Source organism: Periplaneta americana, chromosome 14 (assembly GCF_040183065.1).
Source record: "Periplaneta americana isolate PAMFEO1 chromosome 14, P.americana_PAMFEO1_priV1, whole genome shotgun sequence".
In the NCBI taxonomy this organism is placed as follows: Eukaryota; Metazoa; Arthropoda; class Insecta; order Blattodea; family Blattidae; genus Periplaneta; species Periplaneta americana.
Genome location: NC_091130.1, coordinates 9,607,464 through 9,632,662, shown reverse-complemented (window position 1 = coordinate 9,632,662; position 25,199 = coordinate 9,607,464). Strand labels below are relative to the sequence as shown.

At 36.9% G+C, this 25,199-nt stretch overlaps 1 protein-coding gene across 2 annotated transcripts in view; it reads right to left on the bottom strand.

Moving 5' to 3' along the window:
* The window catches only part of Art8 (Arginine methyltransferase 8), a 30,108-nt gene extending 6,025 nt beyond the window's left edge, over positions 1 to 24,083 (bottom strand). The window contains exons 1-5 of one of the 2 annotated variants that reach the window (XM_069844910.1): positions 23,943 to 24,083; positions 23,521 to 23,608; positions 14,060 to 14,174; positions 10,300 to 10,421; positions 3,455 to 4,247 (exon numbers count right to left, since the gene is read on the bottom strand). In XM_069844910.1, the coding sequence (XP_069701011.1) occupies positions 3,455 to 4,247; positions 10,300 to 10,421; positions 14,060 to 14,174; positions 23,521 to 23,574 (1,084 nt within the window). In that variant the 5' untranslated portion in view covers positions 23,575 to 23,608; positions 23,943 to 24,083. The remainder of the gene's footprint in view (positions 1 to 3,454; positions 4,248 to 10,299; positions 10,422 to 14,059; positions 14,175 to 23,520; positions 23,609 to 23,942) is intronic. The other variant, XM_069844911.1, reaches the window with a different exon arrangement.
* Between the last annotated feature and the right edge of the window lie 1,116 nt (positions 24,084 to 25,199).

The window sequence follows — 25,199 nt, the reverse complement described above, 5'->3', positions numbered from 1 at the left end:
AACCAGCAAAAAGTATACATACATATGTATGAACTTACAAAGAATTCAACAATTTGATTTAGACAAGAGTTACATGTATACAAGAGTTATTTACGAATTAAACAACAAAATACTATGAACTATTAATTAAACACTGAAATAAACTGTGTAGCAGAATTAAGCTAAAAAAACATAAAATGTTAATATATTTCAAATAATATTAGATAACAGAAAGAGATCATTATGAGACGATTTTGAAAATACAGCACTATTAGGATGATGTCTAAAGAAAGGAGTAACAATGTAGACAGTGATAGTTTAAATCAATGGGCCAAGTGAATAAAAAGTAAGCATTAGCTGTTAGAATTAAGTATTAGCAAAAGCAATTGCTATCTAGCATTCAGTACTAGCATTAGCATTAGCTTAACATTGTGTGAATAATCCTTTGCTAATGCTAGGTAGAAAGTGCTGGAAAATCTCAGCTTTTGCTGGCTATACACCTGTATTTGCAGTGTGGCATGTATTGACGACAATACAATTATCGATTGTTGAAATTACTTTAATTAACACCTGTTTTCTTTAGTTTGACTCTGTGTTGGGTTAATTCAGATGTTTTCTTTAATATATATTTAGTTCGACTCTGGGTTAGTTCAGATGTGTAGTTTTAAAAATGTCTTCTTCCGAAAGTAAATATGCTGACGATTGTGGAAGCGATTCCCGAGCAAGGCTTGTGACTATTTTGAGCAAGCATCCTGTGATTTTTAATAAATCACAGATTCCTATGATCAAAGGTATAAAAGAACAAGCATGGGGAGAGATCGTGAATGAATATCAGCAAGAACTACTTCAGGAGCAATTGAAGGAGAAAGTCCAGAATATGAAAGCAGTGGTAAAAAAGAAAACGGATAAAACAGTGACAGGTAACAAGAAAATCGTCCTAAAGCCATGGGAAAAAGAGCTTCTAGATATACTGACTTTGGATCAAAATCCTGTCTTCAGTAAAATTCCATACGAGTCAAAATAATTTTATTTACTTATTTAAACAAGTATGAGACATTAAAAATTTTGAAAGTTTACATTACTATTTTTTTTTTTCATTTTAGGAGTCCTAACTGTTGGTAATTGTTCTGAGGCACCCCAAGTTACTTCAGAATTTTCCCCACCATCGCCACCTAAAAAAAGTCCAAGTTCTTTCTCACGAAAACAGAGGAAACGAAGAATTTGACGACAAGTGACTTGACTTCTTTTATTGGAACAATTACAGCTGACAAAAATTCAAAAAGAAAAAGAGATGTTAATATTAGAGGGACTGAAAAACGATAGGCTAAGTAACACGTGAGAGTAATTACTTAACTTATACAGTTTTGTGAATGGTCACAGAATGAAAACATCTCTTGAATTTAAATTAATAATAATTGTAAAAACAATGAAATTTTCATAAGTTTGGATTGAAATACAACTAAAGTCTTAAATTATAAATAACTTCCTTTATGTCATCTCTCTTCCTTTGTCCCAGATGTCTCAAATCCTTCTTTAAGATCATCTTCAAATTCATCAATCTGATTTCCTTCATCTCCTTCAAAGTGGTTGGGATCCCTCAAGTATTTGGCTATGTTATGAAGTACGGCACAACTAACGGCTATAGCAGGTACCTTATCCAGTTTAACTCTCACATGATTTAAGATAGGAAATCTTATTTTTAGTTGCCCAAAGCACCTCTCGATTATTACCCGCTCTTTTGTAAACAAGTTGTTGTAGGCTATTTCTTGAGGAGTGTTGGGTCGTCTATACGGTGTAAACAGCAAGGGAGTTATTCCGTAACCACTGTCACCAAGAAGTACATAATCCTCCTGGTTGTTCATTGCACGGTAGATATCAGAGCGTTTCAGAATTCTATTACCGTGGACTGATTCCGGCCATTGAGCATCTATACTTGTAAATTGTTCCCTAGCATTACAGGCAGCTTGCACATTGATAGTAGCCTCGCCTTTTCTGTTTATATACTCATCCCCGTTATGTGATGGCTTCACAATGTGGACATGAGTACAATCTACGTCTCCTACGGCGCTGGGAAATTGATACTTTTCTGCCCATTCTTTTCTGGCAGTATTGAGTTCATTATTACCTCTAGGGAATTTAATCCATAAGTGAGACTTTTCACAATTTTGCCAAATACAAAACTCACCGTTTTGCAGACAGTCGTCCTATGCACTCCAATGTCCTTTCCAATACCTTCCTGAAATCCAGGGTCACTTACAGAGCGAAGAAAGATTTCCGTCCTTTGCTTGGAAGACAAGGCACCACCTCTGGATTCGTTCGTCGCACCAAGAAAATAATTAGCAATCCATTCCACATTCTCCTCATTAAACGTGTAGAAATCATAGTAGTCTTCTTCCCTGGTCCTTACTCGTTCCCTGTAGAACTTGGGAGACCTCAACTGCATAAATCCCGCCATCTCAGATGAAAGTTTAGAAAAAGACTGAAGCCTTTAAGTCTGCGTTGACCCACACTTAAAATTTTTTAAGCAATTGCTAATAAAATCAAGACAATGCTTGGTTTTATTCGCACTTTTTCTAGTATATGCTGGAAAATTTAGCTTTTACTAGTACCGCTAGATCTTTTTATTTAGCAAAAGCTTTATCTTAGATGTTATTCACTAATATTAGTAGCTTTTGCCTAAAATGTACTAGTAAAAGCATTTGCTAGACTTTATTCACTTGACCCAATATGATTGGAGTGAAATGCTAAAAAGGTTATCTTTTAAGCTGATTTTAAAAGTATTTATTGTCTTGCAGCCCCTAATACTTTGTGACAGGGAATTCCATTGCTGCGAGGTGGATACTGTAAAAGATGATGAATAACGAGACGTTCTATGAAGAGGTATACTTAGCGTGCCACAGATAAGTGATCTGGTATTTATGTCATGGTTAGAGTATAGATAAGAGAAACGAGACGAAAGGTAATTTGGTGTTGAAGTGTGCAGAATTCGAAAGAGCAATGACAAAGAGTGTAAAGTTCTGCATTCTTTAAGTCGGAGCCACGAAAGACTTGCGAAGGACGGTGATATGTGATCATATCGTCGGATGTTGCACACGTATCTGACGCACTCACTGTAACTTGACTGACAGTTCAGAACTTAGGTCACTTAACAAAACGTCACAATAATCGAAGTGCGGCATTACTAGGGTCTGTACTAGGATAAGTTTTAGTTGCTGGGGCAAGAAGTTTCTGAAGCAACTCAAACAGTGAATGGAGGAACAGATTTTTTTTATCGTTTCTTTAACTTGAAAATTCCAAAAGGAGGATGAGTGAACCTTAGGGCCGTTCTGAAAGTTTGGCAACGAGAAAAAATCCTGTCACCACCTGGGATCGAACCCCGGACCTTCCAGTCCGTACCCAGCTGCTCTACCAACTGAGCTACCCGGCCGCCACTGTACCTAGAATACAAACATGAAGTGGAGCAGCTCATACTAACCAGCATCAGTATCATTGTTGTCTCCATCCCCAATCTCTCCATCAGGCCAGGCGCCACTCTGCTCCAGACATGCACGCATGACAATGCACTTGGTCATGTAACACATGCACGGTACAGGGTGCTGCACGCACTCTGGGTCCAGCTCAGTGAACTCGATGTTATAGTGTCTACAGTTGCCACCGCTCCTCTCCAGTTTCAACTCCCAGGCCATAGGCGTCCCCTCCTCCACTTCCTGTTCATTTGGCAGCATCACCACAGTTTGTTTCCAATGCGTAGACTCTGCATTAGATGCGGTGTTCAGCACAACAGGATCCTCATCATCAAAAGAAGGGAACACGCACGAAAACCAAACACACAACCCCTGGTACTGCCCTTCACGGTTCGCTGGCAGAACAAACCTTTTTGATATCGAGTCCAGATCTCTTGCTGTGCAAGTGTACAAGTCAAAAGAACACACTTTGCTAGGATCAGCTAGGATGTCAGAGGAAGGCACGTCAAGGATCTGTGGCTCCTGGCTCTTCTGTCTACGCCATTCCTGCCCCACAGTGTGCATTCGAACCCCTTCCACATTGTCCCAAAAGTCATATAACGCGGGCAAGCTGCAGGGTGCGCACCAAAGTTTTGCCTCCTCAGGGAAGAGTTTGCCACCTGCTTTCAGATGGATATCCCTGGCATGCAACACGGAATCTAACATGCCTTCATGGAGCAGATAAAACCCCATCCATTCTGACACAATCACATCCACTTTTTCATCATTCGGCAACTTCACATCTTCCACTTTTTGTTTCAAAACCTGAAATCAATAAACTTGATTAACAAGGAATGACAAGGCAGCCACATGACAAATTTTTCAATTAGTGTATAAATAGTTATTTATGGTACTTGTGAGGTAAGTGCATCTTTATTGCACGAGTGGAAAGATTTAAGCACGAGGCGTCAGCCGAGTGCAATAAAGATCACACTCACAAGTACCATACGTAATTTTATCCATGACCATAACGAAAAATTATATTTTATAAAAGAAAATATGTTGAAAATAAGTCCTCATGTAATCACATACCATGGCATGGATTTTAGAATCAATATGTGTACTAGGTAGGTCATGAGGTAGGAGCCATGATTAGTAAAGAATGGTATCTAAGGCGTTGGATAAATAACAAATTATAATTAATTATATATAATTTTAATATATATTTTTTCACTTTAAACGTGTATTTTCGTATTTTTGAAGTTTCAGGGATTATTTAGAAGTGTTCACGGGACTAACGTGATTAAAATAATTTCACATTTTACTTCTGTAAACTTAAGAGGAATATTAAAACTTAATTAATCATCGTGTCTGTTTAGCTCAGTTGGCTAACGCGTGTTGTTTTAAAATCCTATAAACCCAACTTCGTAGGTTCAAGTCTCCTCGCATCCCAAAAGGTAAATTATTCCAAAATTTTAAAAAGATGCATATTAGATATGGATGTAATGCACAAATTACGACGTAGCAGATAGAGAAAAGAGAAGGAGATTGAGTGTATGTATATTTAAGAAATGGTAATAAAGAAGTAGAGGTAGTGACATCTAGTAACTAATATATTAACTTCTTGAGTAATAGTTGAATGGAAAAGTATACGTGTGTGCCCGGGTACTAGGAAAATAGTAATGAACTGTGAGATGAAGTTCAAACTGTGAGGTAAAGTCTTTATCTCACTAGTGAAATAAAGTAATGTTGAATAAAAGCCTACTTTACAAACTCAAAAGTATTTAGTAAATGCATGCTTTTCGTTATGGTCATGGATAAATATTATTGTTGATGTCATCCACAGTGATTCAAGTAATCCTAGAGGTAAGCGTTCACTACATCGTATCACACTTGTCGGACGAATCGCACGGATCGGAAAAAGACAATCTTTGCTGTAACTGTTATGTAACTGCGTTCACTACATCGTATCGTACGCACCGGCTCTCGGCAAATCCGTCCACGTTTCTCGGATGAGCAACTTTTCCGATGCGTGCGATCATGGCCTTCTTTAATAAATCAATTTTAATTGGTCAACTGTTACTATTATGGTGTGTCACGTTCATTGTCGCGCCAAAATGGCGGACGGAAAACTTCTTTCGCTTGTAGAAAATTGCAAAGAATTATATAATTCGACGTGTTTCCATTATAGTAATTAAGTCGTTTCTTACATATATATTATGTAACCAATATTTCTTTCGTTTCTTCCTCTTCAATTAAGACGCACAGAGGAATTACAAATTCTTATTTGCTAACACTCATAAATAATAGCCCTAACCTCAAACTCCTCTCTTTTCAGCAATGTCAATATTGTACGACGACATATTTTAAACAGCTGATAGGGAATCCGATGAGGTAGATCCGTTACAGTGAACGCACTGCACCTAAAATATCCGTTGTGTGCGATACGATGTAGTGAACGCTTACCTTAATTCGATATCCAGTAGGAAAGTGAAAATCTATAAATAATTGATTAAATGGCGATCTTACTCATGTTAATTGTGTAAGCATGTGCGGCTTACAGCTGTTTCGGTGCTTCTTCACACCATCCAAAGAAGAGTAAAAAAAAGAGTAATTAGAATAATAGTAGGTGCCAAATCTAGGGAATCGTGTAGGACTATTTTAAAAAAACTACAAATAATGCCAATGGCTTGTCAGTATATCTTTTCATTAATAATCTTCCTCGTATGTAATCGTGAAAACTTTGTAACTAATTCAACAGTTCATAGCATAAATACACGTCAAAAAAATGACTTTCATACTCCATCGGCAAGTCTATCGTGCTATCAAAAACGAGTGCGTTATATGGCAGTAAAAATGTTTAATAGCCTTCCTATCGATATAAAAAATGAAACTCAAAACATAAAATTATTTAGGGCCAAATTAAAGAAGTACCTAATTTCTCACGCCTTCTATTCTGTAGGTGAATTCATGACATTCAATAACACTTCATGAAATTGATACTAAAACTATGTGTTGTACTAGTAGACTATATTGTAAATCTCTTCTGTATATATTTCATCTAGACTGTGACTATAAATTAAGATTTTATAATAGTATTAAGTTTTTTGACTTGTTCCATATTCTAGCTGTAAGCATGTATGAATACCATGGAATGTTAATAAATACAATACAATACAATCCTCAGAGCCTACTAGATCTCGACGTCATCTCGAACTTCGCTGCCTGTTGTATGAGTGCGTTCGATTGTTGAAAAGTGTTGAAATGTGGTGTCAAATAGTATAACATAAATACAGACATGAAAATCCTACACATACAACCCTGAGGATGGTGTGAAGAAGCACCGAAACAGCTGTAAGCCGCACATGCTTACACAATTAACACGAGTAAGATCGCCATTTAATCAATTATTTATATTCAAGTGTTAAAAGTAGTGTATGAAAGATTCAACATGAAAATCTATATCCCTCCTATCAGGACTGAGTGTCTCTTGCCTTGTGTTTGGACTGGATTGTCTCAAGTAATGACTTTGCATCATGCTGATCAGTTGATGACATAACAAAGGTTTAATGTTCCTTCATAACCTCTATTATAGTAAACGAAGATAGGAAAAAAGATTGACAGTGGAATCTTTGTTCTGAAGAATTTGACACAGATACTTACTTTATTAAAATCACTTTTTAAGCATTGTAAGTCTTCGTTATGTATTTATGTCTAAAATTTCCCAAATATGGTTTCTCATGTTTAACATCAGGAACATGGGTATTTTTGTCTACCTATTACGACAGAACTGTCATTTTGAAGGGTAAAATATTTTCTTGTAATATTTCGACTCCTGTTACTCTGAAAAGTAAAAAATGAACTTCTCTGTTTCATTTGTTTTATTTTTGTATCATTATTTGTATCAACCACCTCCAATAGCAGCCAACAAGAGTACAAATAATGAGTGATTTTAGTCGTCTGGTTCAAGAACTTCTGGATAAAAATGCCCGACATTTAATGTTAGCTTTTAACATTATAACCACACACCAGGCAATTGCTGATGTCCAGTTCAAAACCGGACAGAACCCTAGATGTAAAGTACCAAAAAATGAGTTTTTGCCAACTTCAAAAGTATTAAAATGAGCAGAAGCGGTATTAAAAAAGACAAAGCTAAAAATTTCTTTATAGTAGCTGAGAAAGTACAGATTAAGGGGTTAAGTGCTTACAGCAGTAAAATTTTGGAAATATTGTACCCAACATTTTTTTTTCTTCCATTACTGTATCTTGTAAAATAATGAAAATTAGTATGTGTAAAACACTGTCCTTCTGCTTTATGAAATAAATATTTTTAAGATTTAAAAAAAAATATATATATATATATATATATATATATATATATTTACTTTTTTTTTTTTCCATAATTCAAAATGGTGGCAATTCACTGTGCAGTAATGAAGAGTTTCCCTCATAACTCAAAAACTATCCAACAATCTGTGATGAAATGTTTTGTGTGTAATTATGCATGCTATATCTACAATATGATGCAAAATCACGTCTCTAAATTTGATAGATTGTCCGATAAAAAATAAATTCATGTAAAAAAAGGTCAAATATCAGTATTTTCTTCTAACACCAAAATAAAAAAAAAAAATTATTAAGGAATGTAGTTGAAAGAGCATGATATTGTAAACATGAGTTTCAGGAATAAAATAAAAGAGGGAGAACATGAAAAAGTTATCATGTTTATGAGTTATGAAGTGCACAGTGAACTGTCACCATTTTGAATTTTGAAAAAAAAAATATGTTGTTATTTTCTAATGTCAGACATTTGACAATAAAGTAATTTGACCTCTTGCACGCCAATATTTTTCAAAGATATTATCATGACCAGCCACTGAAGCACAGATTTTGAGGTGTTCCGAATCCATTTCTTGGTTTGAGTTGCACAATGGGCAGTTAGGGGACTGATATATTCCAATTCTATGCAGGTGTTTGGCTAAACAATCATGGCTTTGAAAAAAATATATATATATAATTTTAAAAAAATTGAAATAATACACTCAGGGACAAAAAAAAACCAGACACTTCTATATTTGCTTGTATTTTGTTGCCAATTATTTCAAAATGAAACAAAACCCATTTAAACAAAATAATGTTCCATTTAGCACCTTATACGACAACTCTGAAAAAAAAAAAAATCTCTGATGAGAAAATTTACAAAAAATTACAAAGGGTGTATAACTATGGCATCGTTTGGTCTAACTGTTTTTTCATTTTATGGTGCCTTAAACATTAAAAACTCTTTTTAGTAACGGGTATTACCCCCTCTGGCTTGAATAACTGCATCCATACGTCTTGGCATGCTCTCAATTTGGTTAGCAATGTCTTCTTGAGGAATAAGTTCCCATTCTTCGCCAAGTGCTCGCCTCAACTATTGTAACGATTCTGGTCTCGGTCGTCTATTCGTAACACGCCGTCCCAGCATGTCCCACACGTGTTCAATTGGGTTCATGTCTGGACTCCTTGCTGGCCGTGGAAGAACATGGATTCCCACTTTTTGGAGATAATCTCCGACCGCATGGGCAATATGCGGCCGTGCATTATCATGCATTAAAACAAAATTATCGCCTACAACTTGGCCAAATGGCACAACATGATCAGCCAAACATTCACTTATATACCTATCAGCTGTTAGTCTTCCATTTTCAACAAAAACCAACTCTATACGAGCATCCGTACACACTCCTGCCCAAACCATCACTCCACCACCTCCATACGGCACATTTTCGGAAATGCAACACTGTGAAAATCGTCCTCCCCTCCTTCTCCAAACTCTTCCACGTCCATCAGGTGAGCAGAGATTGAAACGGGACTCATCGGTGAACAGAACACAGCTCCACTGTCCATTTCTCCAATCCCTGTGATCATTTGCAAAAAGCAGTCGTTCAACTCGATACATCCTGAGAAGTCTGGGACCAGTTGCAGGTCTACTTGATATCAGTCCACTTGCTTTCAACCTCCTTCTAACTGTTTTGGCCGAAATTGGGCGTCCATGCATGTTAACAAATTGCTGGGCTACACTAGTAGCTGGCAGGTTGCGCTCCCTAAGAACTCTCAACACCATATACCTGTCTTCATTTGGATTTGTAGCTCTTGGACGACCCGAACCTGGTCTTCTGGTATATTCTAGGGTCTCTCTATACCGTTTTATGGCATCATGGGTTGTGCTTCTAGCCATATTCATAACATTTGCAATGTAACATACACTGTGTCCATCATCATAAAGGGCTACAGCTCGAGCCACATCTTCAGGTCGCATCTTGTTTTAAGACAAATGTTACAACCCCACTTAAACTCAGAAAATGTAAAAATAAAGAAATAACGAATGATAACGATAATGAAGCACAAAATGGTTGAGACAAAATTGTTATAGCTGAGATTCCGAAAGCAAAATTGGAATATTTGGTTATAATGGCTTGTTTATAAAACAAAAAACAATCAACAATGTATACACGTCTCCATAACAACAGATGGCTACCATAATAATGTATGAGAAGATAATGTTTTGCAAAATACCAGAAAATATTAAAGTGTCCGGCTCTTTTTGTCCCTGAGTGTATTTTTTTTTTCATATAGCAGAAGGACAGTGTTTTACACATACCAATTTTCATTATTGTACAAGGTACAGTAATGGAGGAAAAACATGTTGAATATTTCCAAAAATTTTACTGCTGTAAGCTATACCTAACCCCTCAACCAAATCTAACATAACCTAACTTTCAGTCTGAGTGAATTAATTTTTAAATATACATAAATTAAATAATTTTCTTAAAAGTAAGACTCAGTAGGCCCTACTAGTTATTATGACCCTTTAAGAACCATACAGAATACACACCTTAATAACCGAAGCAAAATCATTCTCTTCTGCCACTTTGGGAATCATATCAGCAAGATTGCTAGCTTCTACTGCATACACCGTGCTGGCTCCAGCTTGAGCACAGAATACCGACAGGATTCCTGTACCAATGTAAATGTCCTCATGAGTACCTTTCCAGATTTAATTAGCAAATGGTTCATAGCACTATACAACCGAACTTCTGTACAATGGAAACCAATATAACGATAAACCCTGTTGTAATAATTATAGGGACCGGATTTTTATGTAATTACATATTATATTCCTTTCAAACTAACCCTATATAAATAACAAATCTTTGCGATTCTTGTAATTAACATTAATATAATAAAATTACCATTAATATAATAAAATTTGATACCTCATATTTTAACATATTTACCCCACATTACATATTATGGCTTTTTTTTTATATATATAAACACTAAATATAAACATTTACATAGAGATAAAAAAATTTTACAAGAGAAAAAGTTCGTCCAAAGGGCTGGACTCTGGAAGAGTACCCAAAACGCTCATTGCATTTCCACGTTGAATAGCAATACTTAAATGTTGATGCAAATAAGTAGTGCAACGGCGATCACCAGTAATGGAGATCAAAATTTGGCCGATTTGAGATACCAAAACTTTAGCATCATGACTCCAAGCACCGAAGGTCTCCACAGCAAATGGGACAAAGATATAATTGTCTAAAAGATGAGCATATTTATTGACTTTCTTCTTCACGGCTAATTCAGCAGCAGATGCTGCGCGTCTGGAGGTATTCGGCAAGTGAGATGGAGCTAGAGTGTCAACGCAAGTGGAGTCCCAAATTAAAGATTTTCCTCTAGACCATGGAATTAAGGTAAGACCATCGGGTCGTTTACCATCCGCGCGACTAATACCTGGTGGTTCCAAAAGAGACGGGATGCCACAAGAAGTCAGAGATCTTTCAATGATATCATTGAGTGATGTATGTCTGGGAATGCGACCCTTGCTCCTCGCACAGCTGAGTGCATGATGACCGTAAATATCAGCAATTCCCCCGCAAATACATTGGTGTGGCTGGCAGAGTTTACAACCAAGGCGTAAAGCCACTGCGATTTTAAAGGATGTACTATCTATTAGGGTGCTGATGTGAGAAGGTAATGCGTGTAACCAAGCTCCAGACTCACTCTCTTGAAGAGCTAGGAGACGTGCAATGTCTTGTTCGGATGTGAAAGAAGAAAGGAGTGTATCTAAAATTTTTTGGGAAAAGATAACGTCCCACTATTTTTGAAATTCAGGATGGGCAGGAGGCTGAGTGGTTTGTGAGGAAGTATACCAACTTGTCAGAGCATCACGCACATGGCAGATTTCAGATGCCATATTATGGCTTGGTATTACATAAATCTACATATTTAGGGGGTTTATTCATTTTTACTTCTCTAAAAAGGGGGGGGGGAACTTCCGTTAGGGAAGTTTACAATTTGAAATATACAGATTTAAAAAGCCTTTTTACCTACCCAAGAAAGGATATATTTCGGCACGAAACACAATGTCCTTAGTTCCAGGCAAACAATAGTTACTAAATGCCTATAGTTTGAGGTTTTAGTAGGTACTTTGTTTCTTACAGCAGCTAAAATGCATGTGTTCCACATCTCCTCTTACTTTCTCCTAATCCAGTAAAGCGAAACAGTGCTTGCAGTATTGTTGTGTCATTCATTTCACTCAGTTCTCTAGTTTTAGTACTTACAGTATAAAGTGCAAGTGACTTTATCTACTGCTTTTAACTAACTAAAAAGGCCCCTGTATCTTCAATCCTAACGACAAAAATACAATCATAGATTGCGATGGACGAAGCTTTCACTACAGATGGAAAAATTGCAATGTGTCAAGTATGCGGTAAAAAAGTCAGGTGCTCTATGAAATCACAACTGGAGAGTCTTACCTATCCTATACCTGCCACATATTGATATTAAATATTTTCATGATTTTACATATTTTGGTACATGGTACATTTTATTACATAAATATGTACATATTTCACACCTTGATATTACATAAAAGTCCGGTCCCTAATGATAAATTTTACCAGTTCCAGCATAAATTTCCTGCATCTTAAATAGTTTTTATCTATACGAAGATAATCAAATTATGGAGAAACCCAATGGAATTATAAAAACAATATAATAATATTTTTAATTTATTTGGTTTTCATGTTCAAACATTTCACATTTCACATTTTACTTGGTAACACCCTTTTAAGGGGAGAGGACAATATCTTTTAGTAAAAATTTAGTAAATTCTCAAAAAATTGTTTTCTTTAAAATATCCTGGGATATGTGTGGGATACACTGCTTATTGAGGTTCTGACTGATATGTACATCTCACTTGACGATATGTATCAGAGGAAGAACAATTGCTTGTATGCATCTGAAGTCTGACTAGTGTAATATGTAGCTAGTCAGCGATGTATGCAATGGAGTGGGAAAGGAACTGGCCACCCTACCCCATTATCTCCTGGCCTAGTTGCCTCATAAGTGTTGTCTTCTTGATATCACTTGTGAGGTTCAGATCTGTCTTCAGACAGTTGACTAAACAACAACAATACTACAAATTACTATTATTTTGGTAGAGGAGTATGGTTTATCATCCCTTTTAAAACGACGTGTGTGAAGATAAGGGGTGCAACTTGAAATTCAAAAGTGGGTGTGGGAAGTGAAGGTTGAAACAGAAAATTCAACCAACATGGTTTTGAACTTCCTCCTCGAAAACTAAATCGACGTGTTTTTCCTCAAAATCATGTCCCCTGCACATCTAACATCATTCAAGGTGAGAAGTTTTGAAATGAACACATGGTAGAGAATTAGAGCAAAAGAAAATGATAGGGTAATTTGGATTAGATCTCTTCAAATGCAATGACCCAAGAGGTCTTCATTTCGGAGTGAACTGTGTAACAACTATTATGCAAATCAAGCTTTCAGGAATAACTCCCTGTAAAGTTAATTTGAATAATTTCGAGGGAAAAATTGTTCCGGGGCCGGGTATCGAACCCGGGACCTTTGGTTAAACGTACCAACGCTCTCCCACTGAGCTACCCGGGAACTCTACCCGACACCGATCCAATTTTTCCCTCTATATCCACAGACCTCAAAGTGGGCTGACAACAGTCAAGCAACCAACATTTGAGTGCACACTAACTCTGTGTGACTTTAAATTGTGGTTTTCTGTTACATACAGTGACGTATATTATGCAAATTAAGCTTTCAGGAATAACTCCCTGTAAAGTTAACTCAAATGTTGGTTGCTTGACTGTTGTCAGCCCACTTTGAGGTCTGTGGATATAGAGGGAAAAATTGGATCGGTGTCGGGTAGAGTTCCCGGGTAGCTCCGTGGGAGAGTGTTGGTACGTTTAACCAAAGGTCCCGAGTTCGATACCCGGCCCCGGAACAATTTTTCCCTCGAAATTATTCAAATTAACTTTACAGGGAGTTATTCCTGAAAGCTTAATTTGCATAATATACGTCACTGTACGTAACAGAAAACCACAATTTAAAGTCACACAGAGTTAGTGTGTACTCAAATGTTGGTTGCTTGACTGTTGTCAGCCCACTTTGAGGTCTGTGGATATAGAGGGAAAAATTGGATCGGTGTCGGGTAGAGTTCCCGGGTAGCTCAGTGGGAGAGCGTTGGTACGTTTAACCAAAGGTCCCGGGTTCGATACCCGGCCCCGGAACAATTTTTCCCTCGAAATTATTCAACTATTAGGCATTCGTACCTGTCCCAGCTCCAACATCCATCACCACTTTGTTTCTAAAATATTCCTGGCACAAGAAAACAGCATCTTTGTAAGCTCTAATTCTTGCAGAATCTTTCAGCATCAGTTGGTGAACCTGTAAAAATGTTATAACAAATACAAAAAGTTTAAACACAACAGGAAATTATATGCGGCAGTAAGGATGACAATGAATAGGCCCACTATGACAGACACGACTCATGATGTCCACCAATTTATCCTAATTATTAGATCTACTTATCTCAGCATCACCTAAAGTTACAAGTCAGAGCATTCAATAGACAACACTGTAAAGAACTGTCAAGTGGAAGCATGTTTGTTTGTCTTCATGTCGACTTTCATGTAAATGAATTTTATAACATACGAGGGGGATCCAGGAAATAACGACCGTTCGCACATACCCGCCGCACAGCTGACTCCCCTTCCTTGTTTGAAGGTCAACTGGCTTCCTTAACATGTGTTCTCATAATGTTGTGAGTACTGGTTGCAACAAGTCGCCATTGTGCATTTTGTGTTACTTCAAAATGAACGACGTGATTGATAATCCCGCCGACTGTGAGGTGAGGAGTGTGATTCGATTTTTGAATGCCCGACATTTGAAACGTGCAGAAATTTACCGGCAATTGAAAGAAGCATATGGTGATACTGTAATGAATGAAAGAAATGTGAGAAAATGGTGCGAAATGTTCAACAATGGGCGAACAAATGTCCACGATGAAACTCGATCCGGACGCCCATCACTCATCACAGAAGACCTGAAGACTAAAGTGATCGACAGAATCTTGCAAGACAGGCGCACATCACTCGACGAATTGCATATTGCCTTTCCTGACATTTCTCGTTCTTTGCTTGGTGAAATTGTGTCGCAACATCTTGGCTACCACAAAATCTGTGCCCGCCCGCACACTGCTGCTTCAACTCGAGAATTGCTGGATCAATTCGGTTGGGAAATCTTTGATCATCCGCCCTATAGTCCAGACCTTGCTCCTAGCGATTTTCACCTTTTCACTAAGCTGAAAGACTTTCTGGGTGGTAAGCGTTTTGGAAGTGATGAAGAGTTGAAGAAGACAGTGAACACCTGGCTTAATGAACTGGCGGCAGAGGAGTATAACACGGGAATTCTAAAGCTAGTGAACAGATACGACAAATGTTTAAATGTAGGTGGTGATTATGTAGAGAAGTAAAGGAAGCTTCAGTTATGTAACAGACTTTGTTTTTTCAAATAAATATTTTTTTTTAATTATTACAACAAAACGGTCGTTATTTCCTAGATCCCCCTTGTAAGTGTTTGTCGATGAAATTGTGTTTGCAGTCGTACCAAACATTCATTGTTGTATTATAAACTAAACGTGTATTGATGATAAAATAAGACAATAGCCTAAATGAATATAAAATGCCTACAAATTTTAAGGTTAATTATAACAAAAGTGAATGACAATTCTTCCAGATATTAAATACAGTAGAACTTGGTTATAGAGACCTCGTTTTGTGTGACACCTCGTCTATAACGTCAAATATTCTGTGGTCCCAACTAATTCCCCTTAAGACATATGCTTTCCTACCTTGCTTAATACCACAAACGCATATGCGTCTACCTCGCATATAACGTCATTTTCAACCTCAGTTTGGAATAAGATTTTCTAAGAACCAAAGTATTTTAAGAAATATTTTGTTAAAATCTGACCCTGACAAATTCTTTACAGTCTTCTTCTGTCATAGACCTCTGGAATTCAGGCAGATTCCCCACCCCATTGTAACCTGCCCGAATTCATGCGGTATTAGATCGGTTTCGAAGGGAGCAGTGAAATTGCAACTGAAATTATGAACATACAACGTAATTTAGTCCTAGAAAGTGTGTATTGGGCAAGTAGAAGACAACAGAGTAAAATGACTGATTACTTCACTTCTAAGTAAAGTAGTTTGGTGAGTACTGAACAAACTGTTTTAATACAGAATACTGTATTTATAATTGTAGGTCTACGTGTATTTTATTTTTGTTCATTGCAGGCTTAAAAATCAATACATAAATCTAAAATAAGTCTAATTAAGTTTGTTATTTTTCATTTTCCACCTCACTAGATTGATAATATGAATCTCGGTTACTACGACACTCGTTTATAACAACATAATGTTTAAGGTCCCTTGGATGTCGTTATAACCAAGTTCTACTGTATTTTATAAACCACGTTTTTATAGTCTTATTTGTGCTTTGTGGTCCAGTAGAAATGTTGCCACAGCCAAGTTGTAGAATATCGCCTTCTATTTTTTAGTACATGTATGTATCAATAAGCAGAATCCGTATAGGTCAGTTTCTATCTGATGCTTTTCCAATTCACTGTGGGCTGAAGCAGGGAGATGCACTATCACCTTTACTTTTTAACTTCGCTCTAGAATATGCCATTAGGAAAGTTCAGGATAACAGGCAGGGTTTGGAATTGAATGGGTTACATCAGCTTCTTGTCTATGCAGTTGACGTGAATGTGTTAGGAGAAAATACACAAACGATTAGGGAAAACACGGGAATTTTACTTGAAGCAAGTAAAGCGATCTGTTTGGAAGTAAATCCCGAAAAGACGAAGTATATGATTATGTCTCAGGATCAGAATATTGTACGAAATCGAAATATAAAAATTGGAGATTTATCCTTTGAAGAGGTGGAAAAATTCAAATACCTTGGAGCAACAGTAACAAATATAAATGACACTCGGGAGGAAATTAAACACAGAATAAATATGGGAAATGCGTGTTATTATTCGGTTGAGAAGATCTTATCATCCAGTCTGCTGTCCAAAAATCTGAAAGTTAGAATTTATAAAACAGTTATTTTACCTGTTCTTCTGTATGGTTGTGAAACTTGGACTCTCACTCTGAGAGAGGAACATAGGTTAAGGGTGTTTGAGAATAAGGTGCTTAGGAAAATATTTGGGGCTAAGCGGGATGAAGCTACAGGAGAATGGAGAAAGTTACACAACACAGAACTGCACGCATTGTATTCTTCACCTAACATAATTAGGAACTTAAAATCCAGACGTTTGAGATGGGCAGGGCATGTAGCACGTATGGGCGAATCCAGAAATGCATATAGAGTGTTAGTTGGAAGACCGGAGGGAAAAAGACCTTTAGGGAGGCCGAGACGTAGATGGGAGGATAATATTAAAATGGATTTGAGGGAGGTGGGGTGTGATGATAGAGACTGGATTAATCTTGCACAGGATAGGAACCAATGGCGGGCTTATGTGAGGGCGGCAATGAACCTTCGGGTTCCTTAAAAGCAGTTTGTAAGTAAGTAAGTAAGTATGTATGTATCAATAAAGTTACTCAGCTGATTTTCAAGGTGGTGTTTCTTTGTAAACACCATTTTAAGATCCCATCAGAAAAGTTGCGGTTTTGTTGACTCGAAATGCCTGTCATTTATAGTTTGTAGATCGCCTATACACACTCACTCTGTTGATTTTCTTTTTTCTTTAATTGGTGGTTATGAACACTTTTCTTTTATAAATTGATATTTACAGTATTTAAAGTTAACTGAGTTTAAGTTAACTGGCACATACTTAAAAATAATTATGTGTTTCGTTACATATTATGTTACAGGTATGTTTCTACACTCTATTATATCCCTTTATATTTGGCCTAACTGTAGACATCACAGAATCAGGTCCATGATTGCCGAAGCCTTGAGGAAGAAAGGTCTCACTGTGCACGAAGAAATCCATGACATCTCTCAAGAGGGATCCTGTCGGCGAATTGACATGCTTGCCATTCCACCAGGTTCTACATCCGCCTACATCAGGGATGGGCGTTTGAGTGCCTAGTCAGTCAGTTGTAGGATGGCTATCACTAGTGATGTTAAGCGACACTCGACGTCGCAGACTTTGTAGGGCGTATGAAAGCTAAGTTGGGAGATCAAAAGTCCCAATTTTATTCCGATTCACTGCATTGTTCATCAAGAGAACCTCTGTGCAAAGTGTATTGCAATGAAAAATGTTATGGCAACTGTTGTGAGAATAGTGAATTTCATCAGATTTCGAGCATTAAATCACAGGCAATTAATATGTCAAATTGTCAATATCGATTTCAAACCTTGTGCTCTATTTCATTTCCACATTGGTCTCTGCTCAGCATTGCCAAATGTACAGGGACATCATTTTATTTTTACTAACATTTTTATTGTACCTGAGTTTTTGAATGTACTTCACTCCCACCCCTTCTACTAATGAAGTTCGAACTGTCCACACAGAATCGAGGCTGTATATAGTAAACAGCACTGAGTTAGAGAGTATAGTACGTTCCAGAAATATGTTTGCGTTTTCCAGTGACGAAAGAGCTTTCAATATTGAATCATATTTTCGCACAGGTACTGTGCCTATGTCGCATCCCAAATTCCCCCACCTGCTTCTGCTCGCCCCTCTGTAAAAGCTGGGCTGTCTTAGCTCTTTTCTGAAAACATTAATTTCTGTTAGGAATTGGACGTTTACGTAATATTATACAACTGTTTAAAATAACTTAAATGAAAGGGCCTCGTTAAGTAATTAACTGTCACGTGATTTCCCCACTTCTAAGACCGTGCGACAAAACCACTTGGACGGACAGTAGATAGCATGTCTGAGTAATGTTATCTGTGCGGGTCGGGCAGAAGTGAAGACTGAATTTACAGTACGTAAGGTACTCTTTTATAGAGTAGGTACAGAATTATTTCAACATGAGTTACTAGTACGAAGGACGAAACTGGCAATTGGAATTAGATGCAATAGTCTATAGTGTGATAATATGCACAAAAGAACTGAAGCCTGTATCGCAATGAACGGCCACCACTTTCAAAAATGTGTTTAAATATCCATATTATGATTACTTTTCAATTTAACTTCATTCTCTATATTGTAAGCTAATGTGCTGTAGACAGTATAATATACACTGCATAATGAATAAGTTCGCATGGATAACTCAATTCATGAGTAAAAACACTTATTCTTAATACAGTACTGCATTTTGATTAAACAAAAACCTAATGAAAACTATCGAACTCAAAATCGCGATATTTCCTAGTTTACCTCCTATACCTAGTAAAGTGATTTGTTTGTGTTTTACGTCAGTATCATCGAACTACAGTCATGGAAGGGGTTAGGAAACGGTGTTTCCAGTTCTCTAAAGGTATAGCCAGGTTAATATTAAAAATGTTAGTAAAAATAAAATGATGTCCCTGTAACTGTAGATGACTCTGACTTATCAAATAAAATTTCAATTTAGGTACAATTTGATAATTGCACTTTATCTGGTAGCTAAATTGCTTCTTAGGCCGTGTCTCAAAGCTCAAGTCCATACTACACACTAGTGACTAGCAACTAGGTGACTTGTAAACTACACACTAGGGAGCTTTGGACATGTATGCTTGAAACATGGCCTTCTTCATTGACTATTTTTCTAAAAACCATGACATCACGGTGCAGAACTGAATTAAGAAGGCAGTGTCCTAATACAGTTTTATTACGAATTATGTGGAAAAGATAAGGGCTTAATATATTACAATAATGTTTAAAATATTGCACAGAAGGTACTAACAATGTCAGTGTTCAAAGTTAACGTGTTATTCTACATTATATTTACATTATTTCACTTCCAAAGCATTTTAAAATTTCATAACCCCAATTGCAGATGAGGTATCCATGTTTGTTTAGTGAACAAGTCAACAATCAAGCAAGCATTTTCGTTTACTAGCTACTACGTACTTGATTGCTATGCACTATGTAGCTTTGGATCATAACTTCTGACGTCACATCCGGCTATTTAGTCAACAATCTAGTTCACTTCAGCTGAAAATGTAGCTTTGAGACACGGCCTTATTATTGGTGATAGTAAGCAATGGCTAGGTTGCAATCTTCCCACAGTACAGGTTAGGGGCACATACCGGTACCGTACTTTTACGTTAGAGTGTAAAGTGGCTGAAATCATAGGAAAACGGAAATTTAATTAAAGTATACATAATAGGTATATAATTGGTAATGTATGTGCCCTGTACCTCTATTGCAGGAAGATGGCCTGGCTGATGCTTCCTACTTAATTTGGCATACCTTATCAGCTTCCAATACCAGATATTTGACTTTTACGTCATTTTCCACCTTATTTTCAATACAGCTTTGTTTTGTCTCCTACATTTGTTTGTATGCATACAATTTACTTTAACTTGTATGCCTACAATTTCTTGCTTGGAATTGCTCTCAATTAGAAACAATATTAGTACAGTACATCTTCTTACTTCAAAACTAAAGAGAAGCTCTAGAAATAGATATAGTAAATATCAATACCTTAAAAACTATATACTTTGCATGCTTCCACTCGGTAATGAGTTTTGGAATAATATTCTGGGGAAATTCCACAGATAGTAACAGTACTGTTGTCACGCCAGGAGAAGGCGGCTGAAGTACTTAGACGGGGCGGAGGGGAAACAGTCGCGCATGCGCACCGTGCTGTTCACTGCAATATTCCTGTTTCACAAACATCTGCTGCACGTGTCTATGAGTCTTGGCGACTTTGTGAAAATAATAGTGGAGTTTTTACTGTAGTGTTTTATTAGTTTCAACAAGACAATTGTTTTCAGTATACCACAAATCTTGTATTGCTTTAGTTATCCTTTGCTTTTCGTGTTAATAGTGTTGATAATAATATAGTTAATAGAATTTATGTTACTGTATATTGTTATTTAGGTTTATAGCAGTTTTTTGTTTATTGCAAATATGTCGACAAAGAGGAAACAAGGATTGACAATCTATAGCGAAGAAAGGAATATTATTAGAAGTGCAAAATAATTCTGTGATGAAGTACCTTTGCATTCCTCTTACGAAACCTATAGCAAAGGTAGAAAAGTACTCTAATCTATCCACAAGAACAATACAGCGTATAAGGAATGAAATGAAAGACTGCACAGAAGAAAGTGCGTTGTCGACACCTGAGGGAGAAAAAAAAAATGTAAACGTCCAGACTACCGAAACGCAAATGTAGATGACTTCGACGGGAGATTGACAAAAAAGATACAATTGAGAATTTTTATTTGAAAAAGAAAGAGGGCCACCGGCGTAGCTCAGGAGGTAGCGCGTTTGCCTGCTGATCTGCAGTTGTGCTCGGGAGTGAGTTCGATTCCCGTTTGCGCTGACTACCTGGTTGGGTTTTTTCCGAGGTTTTTCCAAGCGGAAGGGGAATGTCAGGTAATCTATGGCGAATCCTTGGTTTCATTTCGCCAAATACCATCTCGCCATCATCAATTCAATCGACACTGAAGAAGCTAGTAGTTATTACAGTGTCGTTAAATAACAAGTAAAAAAATAGTACCAAGCTGCAACAAACGTCTACCCTTTTACAAGAGAAAATCGATTTGAAATGAAAGACAACATTAAGACGAATACTGAAGAAAAAGGATTTCAGGTGGAAGAAGTGTGCAGCAGAAGAAATTGAGGAAAACACTGTAAATTAGAATACGTGAAGATATCTACAGCAAATAAGAAAGCTTAGGAAAGTGGAAAAACCGATTTTGTATCTGGACGAAATGCGGATAGATAGTTCTACCAATTTAACGTTTCCCAAGTTCTGGCACGATAAAAATGTTACGGGAGTTTTGACTACCATAAATGTGTCCAGAACACTCATTGTTGTCCATCAGGATGGGGGCGGTGGGGCTAATGGCTTTGTTGAGAGATTCCAATTAATATACACGGCTGGAACATAAACAGACGATTATCATGGACAGATCATACTCCACAAATTTTGAAAAATGTGATAATGATAGTCATAGCGACAGCACCGAAGATGCGGAATCTTTTATGTCTGACTCCGTTCCAGTGTAGCCAAGTAAGTGGACGAAGTTTTCAGGTCAGAGTGTAGCGTAAAGTTCCCCCGTCCCGCCTATCTACTCCCCACGCCAACTCGTAGCGCGAAGACAGTATATTTCTATTACAAAAAAGAGTAATTAGAATAATAGTAGGTGCCAAATCTAGGGAATCTTGTAGGACTATTTAAAAAAAACTACAAATAATGCCCATGGCTTGTCAGTATATCTTTTCATTAATAGTCTTCCTCGTATGTAATCATGAAAACTTTGTAACTAATTCAACAGTTCATAGCATAAATACACGTCAAAAAAATGACTTTCATACTCCATCGGCAAGTCTATCATGCTATCAAAAAGGAGTGCGTTATATGGCAGTAAAAATTTTTAATAGCCTCCCTATCGATATAAAAAATGAAACTCAAAACATAAGATTATTTAGGGCCAAATTAAAGAAGTACCTAATTTCTCACGCCTTCTATTCTGTAGGTGAATTCATGACATTCAATAACACTTCATGAAATTGATACTAAAACTATGTGTTGTACTTACTTACTTACTTACAAATGGCTTTTAAGGAACCCGAAGGTTCATTGCCGCCCTCACATAAGCCCGCCAGCAGTCCCTATCCTGTGCAAGATTAATCCAGTCTCTGTCATCATATCCCACCTCCCTCAAATCCATTTTAATATTATCCTCCCATCTACGTCTCGGCCTCCCTAAAGGTATTTTTCCCTCCGGTCTCCCAACTAACACACTATATGCATTTCTGGATTCGCCCATACGTGCTACATGCCCTGCCCATCTCAAACGTCTGGATTTAATGTTCCTAATTATGTCAGGTGAAGAATACAATGCGTGCAGTTCTGCTTTGTGTAACTTTCTCCATTCTCCTGTAACTTCATCCCGCTTAGCCCCAAATATTTTCCTCAGCACCTTATTCTCAAACACCCTTAACCTATGTTCCTCTCTCAGAGTGAGAATCCAAGTTTCACAACCATACAGAACAACCGGTAATATAACTGTTGTATAAATTCTAACTTTCAGATTTTTGGACAGCAAACTGGATGATAAGAGCTTCTCAACCGAATAATAACACGCATTTCCCATATTTATTCTGCGTTTAATTTCCTCCCGAGTGTCATTTATATTTGTTACTGTTGCTCCAAGATATTTGAATTTTTCCACTTCTTCGAAGGATAAATCTCCAATTTTTATATTTCCATTTCGTACAATATTCTGGTCACGAGACATAATCATATACTTTGTCTTTCCGGGATTTACTTCCAAACCGATCGCTTTACTTGCTTCAAGTAAAATTTCCGTGTTTTCCCTAATCGTTTGTGTATTTTCTCCTAACATATTCACGTCATCCGCATAGACAAGAAGCTGATGTGTTGTACTTGTAGACTATAATGTAAATCTCGTCTGTATATATATTTCATCTAGACTGTGACTATAAATTAAGACTTTATAATAGTATTAAGTTTTTTGACTTGTTCCATATTCTAGCTGTAAAGCAATGTATGAATACCATGGAATGTTAATAAATACAATACAATACCCAAGTCTCCTATAAGACCTAAGAAATTTGTAGAAGAGTTAATGAAAGCATAGCAGTTAAACTTACATCCAGATTTTCGTAACTGTCAAAATAGTCTGTTGTTTCTTCCGACTCTTCCATTTCTACTCAGTGTCAATGTCCTGGAGCACCACAGCTGGAAACAATCACCCACTTATGTAGTAGGCCTAAACAAAAGTTGCGTAACAACAAACTTCAATCACTACCTTGCAGAATAACACATTCATAGCAACTTCCCATCCTTACTTTAGTGCGAAAATGGTGTCGGCACTCTATTTCACTTTTGTTTACAGTACATATGACTCGACTGGACGCCATGTATGTAAACACATTTGCATTTTGTTATGGTAACGTAATTGTAAAGAAGGTACAGGAATGAATTAGTTCTATTTTATTGTTTAACACGTGGTCTAACATAATTTAAACTTATACATATTAATGTTAAAAAATATGACAACCACAAATCTTACCTATAAATATCATCCATTATCACATAGTATTCTTTCTTTGTCTACAATTGTCAACGTTTTTTCGTCACATTTATATTTCACAATCCACTCAGCAACCCACGTCAAATATCGACTGGGAACGATAGGGAACAGGAAGTACACTTTCGACAAGATCGATACCATGGATGCGAAACCACCAACGAGTTAGACTTTCTAACTCGTTGGAAACCACGGCCGACTTGATGTTCCTTCGTTTTTATGCGAGCCCCTACCACGCTGTAGCGGAGAACTGAGAAATATGTTCCCAAATTGAAGCAGCACAAAGCGGCCATTTGTTTGTTAGAAAACGCGCGGGATTTCGAAACCGCTATTTGAATACGTGTTGTATTGCGTATCCGAAAGCTAAATGTTTTTGTTTAAAGGAACAATACTTCCTTTGCGATATATCTTTAATAACGTGTGTCTCCTGTCAGCAGAGTTGCTAGGTTTTCTGCGAGGGAAATCGGGATATCAGAAGCTAACTTAAAACATTATATTTATCATCACTTTATGAAAGAGATTTATAGTTGTTTTCTGCAAAGTAGTATTCGCGTGCTTTTAATGTAATATTCGCCTCCCTGAGAAACACTAAAATACGAAAGACACATAGTAGGCTACAGTGAATACTACAGGCTAATCGTTTTTTCTTTTATTAACCATGAATATGTTTTAACCATTCGCTACTAAATTAACTTTGCAACTTTTCTTTTTCGGAACCGGTACTGCAACAGTACATCGACGATGAGTCCATGTTTAAACATAGTTCACTGCACTACAAAACGCAGCAATTGTATGTGTCTGTTATTAGTGTAAAATACGATATCAAAACACTCTTTTTTTTTTTTTTTGGCACTCAACGCACCTAAAATACCAAATATTGATTACTTGCGAGAACAGCAACTAGGTACCGAAACGGTTTAATCAACAATGTGGTAGGGAACTATTATCTTGCGAGTAGAGTTACCTTACAGACTTACTGAATTTCCGCGGGTTACCTCTATGTTTACAATGTAACCATCTGAGTCAATATATAAATAAAAATATCGGATAATAGGAAATGCAGACTAACTTGTTTAAATTGCATTCTAGGCTATTATCCCTCAAATCGGGATTTTTATCAATCTCGATCCGCTTTATCGGGATTCAACCAGGCTGTCAGACTTGCATCATTTTCATAGGAACTCCGAATGTGAATATTCATAACCAAGGTTAATAATGTCTACTTTTTAATTTAATCTG